The 15152-nt window shown below is 44.0% G+C and overlaps 1 protein-coding gene across 11 annotated transcripts in view; it reads left to right on the forward strand.

The window, feature by feature from the left end:
- The window catches only part of CACNA1B (calcium voltage-gated channel subunit alpha1 B), a 474760-nt gene that overhangs the window by 299636 nt on the left and 159972 nt on the right, over nt 1-15152 (forward strand). For all 11 annotated transcript variants that reach the window (XM_074973540.1, XM_074973544.1, XM_074973546.1 and 8 more), the window contains 3 exons: nt 2201-2313; nt 10501-10632; nt 11585-11657. In XM_074973540.1, coding sequence (XP_074829641.1) covers nt 2201-2313; nt 10501-10632; nt 11585-11657 — 318 coding nt within the window. The remainder of the gene's footprint in view (nt 1-2200; nt 2314-10500; nt 10633-11584; nt 11658-15152) is intronic.

The raw sequence follows: 15152 nt of genomic DNA on the forward strand, positions 1-15152 counted from the left end.
GCATGATTTATCCCCGTCATATAAGATGATAAAACTTGCATACTAGGATCTGTAAATCTGTATTTATTCATGCCATATATAAGCAAGTCTGGAAGGTTCCATGAGATTCTACAAAGGGCCAGAGCATTCTAGGAGGTTACTGAAAAACGAATCCACATATGGAGTACCTGAAACATTTTACTTCAAACATTCTATTTTCCCATTTGTCGCTAACAACAAAAACAGAGCCCCGAGCCTGGCGCCCCCCCAAGCCCGCACCCCAGGTGGGTTGCCTACCTCTAAATCCGGCCCAGGAGTTGGCATCCAGCTCCTATTGAAAGTCAACGGGAGTTAGGTGTCTAACAACCTGAGGTGCCTTTGAAAATTCCAGTCTCTGTGAGCTGTTTTGTAATACTTTAATTTGGCTTTTAATTTACCTCAATTTATCACTGCCTCATTTTTGGTCAAATTCTAGTGAAAGATGCTGGATTGATGTTCTCTATCCCTTACACAGGTACTGCATGGGCCACAATATGGCAAGCTTCACCCTCACTGTCTGCTAATTTCCCTTCATTTATTTCTTAAAAGGCATTGCTAATCAGAATGCTCCACTCACAAGGAACAAAACTTATACCTGATCTTGTGGGAAGAATGATTTAAGAATTTTATATTAAACACAGAACAAATCCACTGGGCCCGTCAGCTTTTCTTCATGCCATGCTGAATGAAGCACTGGTAATAAGTTTCATGGACTGGAATTCCCATGAGGGAGAGGGTTTTGATCACTTTTCTAATTCTTCCTTCTGTAGAGAGTCCATTGGGAACCCACCACTGTCTATGTTTCTTCTCCCGCACCCACCTTCCCACTCCCCAATTAATTCAGTTTCTTCACCCCCTTTGGAACGGTACACAGTTCTGTCATCAGTTTAGTCTGACAAACTATCAAGATGAAACAGTTCAAAAGCAAAGAGAGAAACAACAAAAGAGAGAGACATTGGCCCCGGGAGGAGTAGACCAATGGAGTCTTGTGTGAAGTTACTCCCAAGAGGTCATTTTAATAGGGCAAGAAAATTAATTATCAATTTAAAACTCAGAGGGTCTGGGGGAAGGTTTTACTGATGCATGATGGATTCCTAGAAAGGATACACAGTGGAGGAGAGGAGAGTTGGGTTCTGCTCAAAAGGCGCTGGAATGCCGTACACAAATGGTGTTTTCAGGGTGCTGCCAGTCTCATATCATCACTCTGGTGTGGTAACTGGCACAGGTCTGTCTATTCACCTTGATTTTCTGTGAAAGTTGCATTCCATGGTAGAAATAAGTCCCTTGTGCATTTCAAGGCAATTATTGTACTTCTCCATAGCTAAAGTTTCTCAACCTTTGGCCTTGCCTGAAGCTAGATATAATGGCTAAGAAATGCTTGTCTTACCTTACTACCTAAGCAGTAACCTAGCTTTTATAAAATTCCTCTTTACTATAGTGCATTTTACATTACTATAATGCTCCCTATTTGCACTACATTTAATAGAAAGTCCCTTTGAATCTTAGGGTTTATACTATTGCAAGCTGCCAACATTTTAACAAAATATGTCCAGAGACAATTCTTTAAATATCTCAAGGCTGGGGGCTGCTGAATGGTTGGATGTGAACTCTAGTGGATTTTAAGGATTTTTATTTACCTACAAATATCTTAATTAACCAGCATTTGAAAGGTTCTGATCAGAGAGATACTTCCAGTAGATTTTACATAATAATAATACTTAGCTCCTATCTGGTGCTCACTCGTGAGCCTAGCTGTGCCCCTACTCATGAGAGTAAGGGAGTGTAAGGAAACACTTCACATCCCTATGCATGGTTTAGGGATGGGGACAGTTTCTGCCTGACTGTTATCCCCAGTCTTGTGCAAGTGGGCACTGGTGGGGAGTGGGTGGAGCCTTGGATGTGACCTCACAATACACCAGCCAACACACAGAACTGATGCAGAGGGGGAAGCTGCCGCTTTCTCCAGCTGGATCGCACATTTACAAAATTTGAGCCATTATGTCTGAGAGTTTGGGCTTTCTTGCTGTTTCCTTGATTATGCAAATTATACTGGCAGCCCCTATTAGCTCCTGCACTGTGATTGGATTCTGTCTCCTCTTTGGTCCCTAGCCGCTGTGGGAGGACCCAAAGCCACAGCCGGTCGTGCAATCATTTTCCCTTTTAAAACGGGTTGTTCTTGCAGGTGATAGTGGGGAGCATTTTTGAAGTGATTTGGGCAGCAGTGAAGCCTGGTACCTCATTTGGCATCAGTGTATTGAGGGCTCTTCGACTGCTGAGGATTTTCAAAGTAACCAAGTAAGTCTAGGTTCCTTTTTCACTCCCATCGGCTATTTAGCTCGACGTTGCCTGCTTACCTTGCACACTCCTGTTATAAAGTCTTGTAGAATTTGGGCCCCAGCAGTAACTTGTGCTTCTGTCCATCACCCTTACACTGCCAAGCATGAACTGCGATTATCGGAAGTGAGTGCGACCAGCACCCATGTCAGCCAAACTGGGCCATCGTCATCGTTGCTACAGCTGAATGAGCCGTGAAGACTAAACTACTCTCTCTCCTGCAGAGGACAAGACTGAGATTTGCCAGCATAACAAGCATGAGGAAGCTTGTGCTGTCATTACCTGTACTGTACCTAATCTAGGAGTGTATTTGAGGAGCTGTGAATCTGGCACTTTTGTGATCCAGTAGAGTTTGGTGGATGAAGCTTTTCACTTGTTCTTCTGACATGTCAGATTAATATGCGCTGGAATTAACAAACAGCTATTGTGCAATTTATAATCCATTTAGCACCATTGCTGCAGGATGTTAAAGTTGTAATGTTGAGCTAACTTAAAATGTTATGGGCATTCGTGCCGGTTTTGGTTCCCCCCCCCTCCCCAAACAAGTACACCCCTCCCTTCCTCCCTCTCTTTAATTATCTCTTTGTATTAACAAGAGGAGTGTAGCAGCTAGGTGAGTGTTGGGGCCACTTAGTTCTGGTCAGTTAGCCTCACCTACCACATCTTTGCACGATTGGGGATGCAGACAAACTGTCTGATCTGTGCTAGGAGCCTAGCTGGAGACAGAAGCCGATCAGGGACTGCAGCCTTCCTAAATCCCTGGGGAGAGGGAGTGTGTTCCAGCCCCATGGTGGTGAGGTTAAAACCCAGGAACTTGGGTCAGTGTTGGGACAGTTTGTAGCTAGCCTGCAAAGAAGGAAGCTAACAGCTGAGCCTAGCTGGGCTGATTATTCAGTTCTTTTGTTATTTTGTGTTGGATTTTAAGGGAAGGACTCTGAGGCCACAGAAGGGATTGGACTCTGTTAAGTGGCTTGGCTGGAGAGCCAGTCGCTTTTACAGCCAGAATGGGACAGAAAAGACATTGGGCAAACTGAGGCAGAGTTGCCGCAATACGTCTACTAGCCACAAGGAGGAATGCTGGTGCAGCATCTCTGTGCAAGGAGCACCACGACAAAGGTTTTAGATGGGGAGCCCAATTTTCGAACCTTAACAGGGTGTCCAAACCTTGGATGCTCAAATTGGCCAGCTAGAGTATAAAATGGCCATTTGTTGTACTTACATACTTCTCTCATCATCAGCGGCACTGTTTGGATGTCCTTTAGCCCCTTAAGATAGGTCTACACTGCAATAAAAGTTATGTTCTTAACTCAGGTTAACTAATGCATGGTAGCAAACTTTGGTTAAAATAGCGGCAAAGACACAGCAACTCAGCTTTTAACTTGGATTAGCAACTCTAGTTCAACGCCAGGCCCCCAAGGGCATATCTACACTGCAGCTGGGAGTGAACCTTCCAGCTCAGGTAGACACACTCGTGATGGCAGGGCTTGCGCCAGCATGCTAAAAATAGCTGTGTGGACTTGGTGGCAACGGCAGAGGCTCAGACAAGCCACCCAAGCTCAAGCCCAGTCTACACCTGGGGCAAGCTCAGGTGGCTTGCCTGAGCCTTCCCTGGAGCTGCAACATCCACACAGCTATTCTTAGCGCACAGGCATGAGCCCCTCTCTGCCACAAGTCTGTCTGCTCGACAAGGCTCCCTCCCGGCTACAGTGTAGACATACTCCTGCAGAGTTGAAGTTGAGCTGCTAACCCAAGTTTAAAAGCTGAGTGTGACAGGTTGGACCCCTTGGGAAGTCATCTGATGTGCTGCAATACCACTGCGTCTACCTGTTCTGCCAACGTGGGCCCCCTTTAACTTGTCTTGCCATGCCAGGCTCTTAAAACCTCCTCAAACACACACACAGGCAGGGCCACAGCCCACTGCAGATCAGTTCTGGGAAGACTCAGCTTAAGCGACTTGCTCCAGCACTTAGATGTCCACCTCCCTTGGAGTACAGACCCAAAGATCTATTCTTAAATTCGCCTCTTCCCTCAATGTGGAAGAGGGCTGTGCATAGAAATTTAGAAATTCTATGCCCCCAGTTAGAAATTGCATAAACTGGGTTATGTTATAACCCAAAAATAAATTTATTAACTATAACAGGTGTATTTTAAGTGGTTAAGGAGGTAGCAGACAGAACAAGGCAGATTATTAAGAAAATAAAACAGAGCACGCAAGCTAAGATTAATGCAGTAAAGAAACTGGTTACATGTGAGTTCTCACCCTAAAACTGGTTCTAATAATCTTCTTTAGGCCAGATCCCCTTCCAGCCTGGGCCCAGTTCTTTCCCCCTGTTCAGTCTTAGTTGTTTCCAGCCGTCATTTTGGGTGGGGTAGCAGGGGAGAACTGACTACCAGGATTACCTCACTCCCCACCCTTAAATAGGATTTGCATAAGGCGGGAGTCCTGTGTTTCCTAATTTGACCCCCCTTCCCTTACAGTGGAAAGTTACAAGAAGTCCCAGGAAATGTTGTAGTATCAGGTGACAAGACCATCTGACTCTGTAGGGCCCTTGTAGCCTTTCTTCACAGGCTGACCCACAAGTTCACAGGAAGACTAAGCTCTTTTACAGTCCATTGTCCTTGTTGATGGGCCATCCACCCTGTCTGGCTTTTCCATTGTTGTACCTGAAGTGTTGGCAATGGGTGTCACCCCAAGTAGCATAGTTGAAATACAGGTGCATAGTCAATATTCCTAATTTCAGATACAGAAATGTTACATGCATACAAATAGGATAATGGCATTCAGTAAATCATAACCTTTCCAATGATATCTCACATGAGCCATCTTGCATAAAGTATATCTCAGTTATGTCATATTTATATCATAAGCATATTTTCATAAAGAATATGGAATGACACGTCACACTGAGTTGCCATCTCTTTGCTGCTGTTTTAACCCATTAGCTAACCCGAGTTAGGAACACACCTTTCTTTGCTGTGTAGACACACCCTTAGAGTTATCTGGCTTTTTACATGTTGATCATTCTGCGGATCCTACTTTCACCTGTAAGTGTCTGAGGAAATCCAAATGTCGACACTTTCTGGGAAGGGTGGGGAGCTGGAAAAATCGTAGGTTCTCAGCAGAAAAGAAATGCCCTGAAGGGGCAGCAAGCTCCAATCAAACCAGCACTGCACATCTGACCATGAGCTATTTGAGAAAGTTAGCAAAGCAAGAGCTCCAAATGCTACGTTGCTGCTGTCCAGTTCTCATTACAGCCTCACCCTGTGCTAATTCTTTCCTTTTTGCCTGGCTTTCACTGCAATATTTCCCTGAAGCATCCTGCCCTTGGATTTTTGCCTCTAATCTGTTCAGCGGAAGGCAGGGGCACACCTTCCTGCTCTGAATAATTGGGGGTATTATGCCTTTTGATTTGGAGGTTTTTTCTTCCTCCAGCACAAGCCAGGAAGATTGTAAAAAGCAGAGCAACCCAATGGTTAGAAAGTTAAATTGCAGCAGGCTGAAAAGGTCACAGCAGGATGGCACCTCACTAGCGTGAGTGGAAATGCAGCCTAAGAGGCACTGAAATTCAGAGATAGGAAGACAAGGAGAAAATAGTTCAACACAATTTCCTCCTTGTCAAGATGTAATGGGAACTGGCAACTGTAGAAATTTAACTCCTTGTTACAGCCGTGGGGTCTGTCATCAGTCATAGATGGGTGCTGAAGTGACCCGGGTATGCCCAGCTACTCTGGATAACCCAGCCACCTGACCTGTGTGTTTGCTGCCCAACCATGTTAACTGCGAAATACCAGCCTAAGGGAGGCAGCTGCATGAGGCAGGGAAAATTCCCTTGGAGAACTTTCTGTCCTGGACTATGGTCACGAAACCCCTTGTCTCGCCATCAGAGCAATTTAGCCTCTTTTTAGGGTCTAAGACTAACTGAAGTACATCTGCTTGATTCATCTCAGGGAGTCTTCCATCTCAGACCCTGAACCCCCCTCAAACCCATGCCAGTCTGTCGCAGAGAGGCCCCTTTTAGGGGCTATCAATGGAGTGGGTGCAGCAGGGCATCAAGCAACCATTATACCCCATCTGTCACACACACACACGCTTGGGCAGGGCTTGCAAGTACAGCTGGGTGAAATTTTCCCTCCAAAACTTTTTTCAGTGAAAAGTGCAGATTCAGTAACATCAAAATGTTGTGAATGTGTGAGACAAAGTGGGTGAGGTGATCTCTTTTATTGGACCAACTTCTGTTGATGAGAGAGACTTCAGGTCCTCAGCTTTGTGTAGCTCAAAAGCATGTCTCTCTCATCAACCAAAGTTGGTCCCTTAAAAGATATTACCTCACCCACCTTGTCTCTCTAATATCCTGGGACTGACATAGAATCATAGAATATCAGAGTTGGAAGAGACCTCAGGAGGTCATCTAGTCCAACCCCCTGCTCAAAGCAGGACCAATCCCCAACTAAATGGCTACAACACTGCAGACAACATTGTGAATTTGTATCTGTTTCACTGAATTGTTTCTGTGGGGGGAAAAAAACCCAAAACAAACAAATTCCAAAAAAGTTGAAACGTTCTGTTGTGATATTTTTGAAACAAAACATTTTGATAAGACTTGGAGCATTGGGGAAGTTGCAGAAGCTTTCTAGGAGAGAATGAATGTTGTGCTGGTTTTTAAAAAGGGTAAATGCGATATCCTGGGAAATTATAGGCCTGTCAGTGTGACATCGATCCTGGGCAATATAATGAAGCGGTTGTTAAGGGACTTGATTAATAAAAAACTAAAGGAGGGTAAAGTATTTAATACAAATCAACATGGGGTTTATGGAAAATAGATCCTGCCAAAATGACTTAATATCTCTTTTTGCTAATATTACAAGTTTTGCTAATAAAGTTAGTTGTGTTGCCGTCATATACAATATGCGTTTTAATACGGCTAAAATGTAAATATATACATCTGGGAACAAAGAATGTAGGCCATACTTACAAGATGGGGACTTTATCCTGGGAAGCAATGACTCTTGAAAAGATTTGCGGTTCCTTTTGGGTGATCAGCTGAACATGAGCTCCCAGTGTGATGGTGTGGCCGAAAGAGTTAATGCGATCCTGGGATGCATAAATGGGGGAATCTTGAGTAGGAGTAGAGAGGTTATTTTAGCTCTGTATTTGGCACTGGTGTGACTGCTGCTGGAATAGTCTGTCCAGTTCTGGTGTCCACAATCCAAGAAGGATATTGATAAATTGGATGGGGTTCAAAGAAGATCCATCAGAATGATTAAAGGTTTAGAAAACAGGCCTTACACTGATAGATTCAAAGAGCTCCATCTACTTAGCTTAACAAGGAGAAGGTTAAGGAGTGATTTGATTACAGTCTATAAGTACCTACATGGGGAACAAATAGACTCAAAGACTTAAAGGCCAGAAGGGACCATCATGATCATCTAGTCTGACCTCTTGCACACTGCAGGCCACAGAACCTCACGCACCCACTCCTGTAGTAGGCCCATATATTTAATAATCTTAAATCGAGCAAAGGAAGTTATAACATGATACAATGGCTGGAAGCAGAAGCTAGATAAATTCAGACTGAAATAAGGCGTACATTTTTACCAGTGAGAGTAATTAATCATGCGAACAATTTACCAAGGGTTATGGTGGATTCTCCATCGCTGACCATTTTAAAATCAGGACTGGATGTTTTTCTAAAAGATCTGCTCTAGGAATTAATTTGGGGAAGTTCCCTAGCCTGTGTTATGCAGGAGGTCAGACTAGATGATCACAATGGTCCCTTCTGGCCTGAGACTCTATGAATCTATGAATTCAAAATGGCTTTTGAGAAATTTCCTTCAGTGGTGTTAATTTTTTTTAAAGTTCAGGTTTGAAATCTAAATGACATGTTTTGGTCAACCTAAAACAACATTTTTTTATTTAAACTTTTTGATTTGCAGAAAGATTTGAAAAATTCTGGGTTTGGAGCAGCCCCAAACAATTAAAAAACAAAATCAGAAGAGGCAGCACACCATAAAATCAGTTATTTACCCAGCTCTGCTTGCTGGTAGATGGTGGAGAAGGGAATGGTGTTCTGGGAAAAGAACTGGAAAAGTGAAACAGAGAAAAGTGAAGGAGGAGTGGGTAGCAATAGAATAATTAGGAGGCTGTATGAAAGCCAGCTTCCTCTGCGAGCTGTCTTATGGAGCTGTGGCGAGGGGAACAGACGAATTCAGCTGGCACCCTTGTTCCACACCCTACAACAGCTGTTCTGCAGTAAGGGTTTCAGATTAAGGGCCTGTCCCCCAAAACCCAGGTAGAAACTGTGGAGCAGGATTGCCATCAGGAACCCAGGCTCTGTGTGGTAGCTTCCTGGTCTGGAGAGCGGAGGTAGTAGAAGTAACTGGAGAAAAAGGAGAGCGAGAGCTGGAAGAATTCCTGCTTGCTATCCCAAAGTGACCAGAAAACCTTTAAGGGAATGTCTACACCGCACACTAAGCCTGAGCTCTGACTCAGGTTTGAGGCCAAGCCTCTCTTCTGTCCACACACAAATCATAGAACCACAGGGTTAGAAGGGGCCGCAAGGGTCATCTAGTCTTACCTCCTGCCAAGATGCAGGATTTGTTGTGTCTAAAATCAGTCTGACTCAGGTCAGCAAGTACTCAACCCCAGGTTTTAGAACCCTGCTTAGGTCAGAGCCTGAGTCCTACTGAGCCTTGGGGTCCAAGACCTGTCATTTTGCAGTGTGGACGCAAATCAAACCACAGACCTGAATAGGAAGGTCTGAATAGTGCAGTATGGACATGTTAGCACAGCTCTGAGACCTGGGGTCCAGCAATTGTAACTGGGTTTGCAATGCAATGTGGATGCTCAAGCATGGGCTTGGAAACTCCATGTTCACAAGCCCAGGTCCCACAGACCTAGGTTTACAATGTAAATCTAGATAACAGCGTATATAAAGGTTTAAATCCCTATCTCGCATTGTGTGCTCTAACCCTGTTGTTTCTCAGGCTTGTCTGTCTAACTGGAGATTGTTAAAGAGATTCTCAGCTTTAATAGCTCTATCTACATTTTCTGATTCATTAGTTTTCCTAATATAAACGTTCCCTGCTTGTTCTCAGCAGGATAATAAAATGAAGAGAGAGTGCCATTTCTGTACACCCTCTCAGGACCTCCTTTATTTAGCCTGCCTCTTCCAGCTTCATGTGTGTGTATACACTTGCCCATAATGACAAGAGATGGAATAAATCCAGGATAACCTGGGTGGGGATAAGAGCAGATAGAACAGCAGTGCCTGGCCAGGTGGAACCTGCTGTGTGCAGGTCATGAGCTGGGCTAGGTTCCCCTTCCTTGAGTTCTTGTTAACAATTGAGGGCTTTGATGCAGTGAGGTTAATTTTCAATCATGACTGCCTAAATAGAATGGCCAAATCCCCCTTAAGCGCTCACATTCTATGCCTAAAAGCCTGTTTCAATTTAAATACCTGAATGTGAGATTTTTTAGGTCTGTGTGTGGAAGTCAGATGTGAAACAATTGAAAGTTCATGTTTAAATAACTTCCCAAAGAACACGGTGGGAGCAATCAGGCTCCTAGCGAAATGACCCATTCCGTCCTGGCTCAAGTCTTACCAAAATGAGTAGTTCACAGTCCCCTCCAATTCTTTCTGACCTTGGCATTACCTCATTCTTGGCATCCCCAACAGTTGGTATGCGTAGTAATGGAAAGGAAAACGCATGGGATTATATACTGTAGGGAACAAACCTATACTGCAGAGAGGATGAGCTAAGGAATGCTGCATTTTTTAGAACATTTAAAGTTAGATTGGACAAAGCACTGCAGAATTCATGACTAGAGGTGACTATAGGTGACTATTCTCCACAGGCAGGTGTTTGCTTAGGATGACTAGAGAGGTGTTTTCCATCTGTGACTTCTCTGATTCTACGTGTTATTTTGCTATCTGATAGACTCAAGTGGGCCACATTGTTCTGCTGGCATTACATCATTGGAGAGTTTGGCCCAGATGAATTTAAGGAGACTGTTCAACTTGGACTGTGTCCCATAGAACTCTCCTCATCACGTCCCTTTTAAAGAGCTAGATCATTTTAATCTCTCCTGGAAATGGCCCCTCCTCTCCCAGTGACACTAATGGTTGGTTGCTTTGATTTACAACCTAGATACTGGAACTCCCTAAGGAATCTGGTGGTCTCCTTGCTGAACTCCATGAAATCCATCATCAGTTTGCTCTTCCTGCTCTTCCTGTTCATTGTGGTGTTTGCTCTGCTGGGAATGCAGCTCTTTGGAGGACAGTAAGTGTAGTGTGTTCCTCATATCAAAGCAGTCCCTGAGGAAGGCAAAAAGCTGACGGGGACTGGATGGCTCAGAGGATTTTGCAAATCTGGTTTAAATTCTTTCATGTGGAAAATTTTCCTACTGAAACATAGTTTTATTGAACCTGAGATTTCTTTTTTATGGGACAATGCCAGTTTTTATGAATAAGTTCAGCTTTCCAAAGAGAAATGTCAAAACAAGCATTTTTGTTTCAAATTGACATTTTGAAAGAAACGAAGAGCATTTGTTTCGTTTAAAGATAAATTTGTCATTTTGTTCTTTAAAAAAAAATCAAAACAAAATGACATTTTATGTTGAAATGTCCATAATTTCATTTAGTTTACTTTCAGGTGGATATTTCTGATTTAAAACTTTTGGAATTATTTGCTCCACAAATTTTTTTAATATTTTGATTTTTCCATTCCCATTTAGGAATAGAAATTAATTTCAAAATGTTGGAATTTCCACTGAGACGAAAATGCCATTTTCTTAACAGTTTTGCTAAACACACCTCACTTGGGCTATGTCTGCATTGCACTTTCGGCAGTAAAAACACACCCCAGACCGACAAAAGTTTTACCGATGAAAAGCATCGGTGTGGACAGCACTTTCTCTGTGGGAGACACTCTCCCGCTGACAAAGCTACTGCCCCTCATTCAGGGTGGTTTTATTTTGTGAGCTCTCCCGCCGACAAAGAGCAGCTACACTGTATGCCTTACAGTGGCGAGGCTTTAGCGGCCCACCTGTGAGGCTGTAAGCTGCGCAATGTAGACACAGCCTTACTTAACATACCGCATCCCTTCCTGAAACTGACCAGATTATGTCTTTGCGGAGCAAATGTTGTCTTCTGACTCTGGTCAGAGAGAATTATGAGAGCATAGAATTTTTTTTCCTAGACTGTTTAATTTTTAATTTTTATTTCCTGCTTAGGTTTAATTTTCAAGACGAAACACCAACCACAAACTTCGATACGTTCCCTGCTGCCATCCTCACTGTGTTCCAGGTAAAGATGCCTCCTTTATTGGGTGCGCACTAGAAAGGAACCTTTTAGACATCTTTCGGTTCCCAATGGAGGCGATGTCCCTCAAGCTATCTGGAATTTAGGAAAGGAGAAAGTAATTTTTGTTTGCTCATAGCCTACTGTTTATTAGAGAAGAGCTTCTCACAACGAGCTGTGGGATTATAATGCACACATTTAACGATGAAATGATCCATTAAAATAAACGCTGAGGGACTCTCTGAAATTCAGGCAAACAGAATTCTTTTACGGGGAAAATGGACTGTCACTTTGTACAGACAAAGCATAATCCAAGGACTAGAGGAGGCCCTCCAGCATTCTTCACGAGGTCACCTCCACAGTACCTTACACTGCAATGGGACTACTCATGTGTTGTCCTCTGCACAGCATCTATAACGGCATAATGTAGCAAATGAGCATACAATGACCCGCTTCCATTTCCTCCTGCAGTTGCCATAAGTTAATGAGGAGAGTTGCTGGAGAGGGGCCTGAGGCGCTGAGGAAATCAGATAGCATTTTGCACTACCAAGGTTGCGGGATAAGACTGGATAAGAATTAAAATCCGTGGGGGAGCCAGGAAAGAGTCATCAACCTTAGGCAACATGATGTGATGGTACGGGAGAGCTGCAGCTCAGGTTTGAAGGCCCTGATGCTGCGGCGGCTCCATGCCTGACACTATTACAGAATCACTTGCTCAGTAAGAGAAATGGGAGTGATACACCCTGTTCTGTCTGAAACAGCAAGTGAGCTCTCATTTGCCATTGGGAGACCCATGAACGTAGGGGCACAAGCTCTGCATGGATGTCCTTTACCACTGTTCACTGTACATCCATTTTTGCTGGAGATGGGCTCAATCTGAGAAGTTCGAATTTGGATCCAGACCCAAACTTCCCCAAAAGTCAGTAATGCCTGAATCAGACATTCCAGTTCACAGTCATCCAAAGGACAGTCTTGTGGTTAAAACAGAGAACGAGACCTGGGTTCTATTCACAGTTCTGCCACAGTTTCAGTGAGTGACCTTGGGTAAGCTGCTTAACAATGCCCTCAATTCCCCCATATATGGGGGGGGGCATTATATTACTCTGCTTGCTGAGATGTTGCAAAGCTTAATGTGCTAATATTTGCAAAGTGCTTTGAGGTTCTTCCAAGGCAAGATCCTATAAAAGAGCAAAGGTATTGTTACAGAGACAGGACTGAGCTGAAAAGCATAGCTCCAGATATGAAAATCCCCAGACTCTGGTGGTGTTTTGGTTTAAGCCAATTGTTACCTGTTGGGAAATTTTACACTACTTTCTTTCCTCTCACATGATAAAGACACTGGGCAATAGGGCTTCTGTGGGATGAGAGTGAGTCTTTGCAGATCATTTATGAAATTTATGTAAAAGTAAGTGTAAAATGGCAACACAAGATAAACCCAGTGAAATTTTGAAGCCAGCTTCTGCTACCCTGTTCATTCTGATGAAGTAATTTGATGTCATGTTTCCCCCCACCACACACACAACCATTCAGAACACTGTAATAAGGGCTCCCCAAACCCAGCATTAGACCTTGCCTCTGCCTCAGTTTCCCTACTCTCATACAAGCCAGTGGGCCAACTCACTGGCCAATGCATCAATGGCTACATATATACTTGGAGCCAGGGGTGCGATTTCCAGCTGGCATAGATACACCCCAAGTGTAGATGTAGCCAATGACACTCCCACCAGTGTCAGTTTTTCAGTCCCTTTTTACCAGCAAAGCATTTATTGCTCAGACGCAAATATAGATCAACATCAGTTGAAACAGGTAAACTACATCCTGCCCCTATTCCCTCCTAAGGCCTCAGAGAGCTTCTGCTGCTGCCCACACAGCAGGTATCCCCAACCAGGTCTTTCACCCAGCTGGCACAGCCAGCCCTCCCTTCCAGATCCTTTCCCTAATCTCGAGTCTGCTGTAGGAGCCACTCTACTCCCTCCAGCTCTCCCTCTGAACTCAGGCTGCCCTTTGTATCCCAGCAGGAGTGTTTGAGTCACAGTCTTCTATCATGTGACCCAGGGCGTTGTAGCAAATTGCTACATCTCTGTACTCCGGCAATCAGGTAGAATGCATTCAGCGGCTCAGCAAGAAGTGTTTACAACATTAGACCCAGAGACAGTTTATAAACCAGAAAGACCTCTGTTAGCTGTCCATCCAGCACTACTTGAGGAGTGCCACTTAAATAATTATATGCTGCTAGCTGGTAAGAGGTAGACCATTGACGGGTGCCTGAGGAGATATGGAATATTGGAGACAGGATGCTATTGAACTTTGACTCTGCTGAGGGATGTTTTATTCAGTGGCTAAGCTTCAGTGACCCTCTGCTTTTGGCCACTCTAGCTGTCTTCTTTTCTGAGTAGCATTGCTGGGTTTAACTTCATTCAGGTCCTGGTTCAGAAAGCATCCCCATTCAGGACAACACCTTAAGTATGTGCTTCAATGCTTTCCTGAATTGGCATCCCAGTCTTTGACATCACTAACACACACTAGTCAGTCCGTTATTATTATGGAGCAGATTTTAAAAGCTATTCTTATTCTATCATCTGATGGCTGTTCAGCCAAACTTTTGCGTTCAATATTGAGCAGTGCCGGACAAACTAATCACCATAGACCATCCGGGAAGTTTTGCCCATATATATTTCTGCAAATGTTCCATAAAACAAATGTTGATGTTTGTGACTTTTTTCCATATTCCAAATGATCTGGCAAATAGTGTGAGCTGCTCACAGATCATTTCCCACAGCTCTTGGCATGAGTATTCACTAGTCGTGATTTGCTATGCAATCTGTGATTGGCTTAGAATCATAGAATCATAGAATCATAGAATATCAGGGTTGGAAGGGACCCCAGAAGGTCATCTAGTCCAACCCCCTGCTCGAAGCAGGACCAATTCCCAGTTAAATCATCCCAGCCAGGGCTTTGTCAAGCCTGACCTTAAAAACCTCTAAGGAAGGAGATTCTACCACCTCCCTAGGTAACGCATTCCAGTGTTTCACCACCCTCTTAGTGAAAAAGTTTTTCCTAATATCCAATCTAAACCTCCCCCATTGCAACTTGAGACCATTACTCCTCGTTCTGTCATCTGCTACCATTGAGAACAGTCTAGAGCCATCCTCTTTGGAACCCCCTTTCAGGTAGTTGAAAGCAGCTATCAAATCCCCCCTCATTCTTCTCTTCTGCAGACTAAACAATCCCAGCTCCCTCAGCCTCTCCTCATAAGTCATGTGCTCTAGACCCCTAATCATTTTTGTTGCCCTTCGCTGGACTCTCTCCAATTTATCCACATCCTTCTTGTAGTGTGGGGCCCAAAACTGGACACAGTACTCCAGATGAGGCCTCACCAGTGTCGAATAGAGGGGAACGATCACGTCCCTCGATCTGCTCGCTATGCCCCTACTTATACATCCCAAAATGCCATTGGCCTTCTTGGCAACAAGGGCACACTGTTGACTCATATCCAGCTTC

Source organism: Natator depressus, chromosome 16 (assembly GCF_965152275.1).
Source record: "Natator depressus isolate rNatDep1 chromosome 16, rNatDep2.hap1, whole genome shotgun sequence".
NCBI classification, from domain to species: domain Eukaryota; kingdom Metazoa; phylum Chordata; order Testudines; family Cheloniidae; genus Natator; species Natator depressus.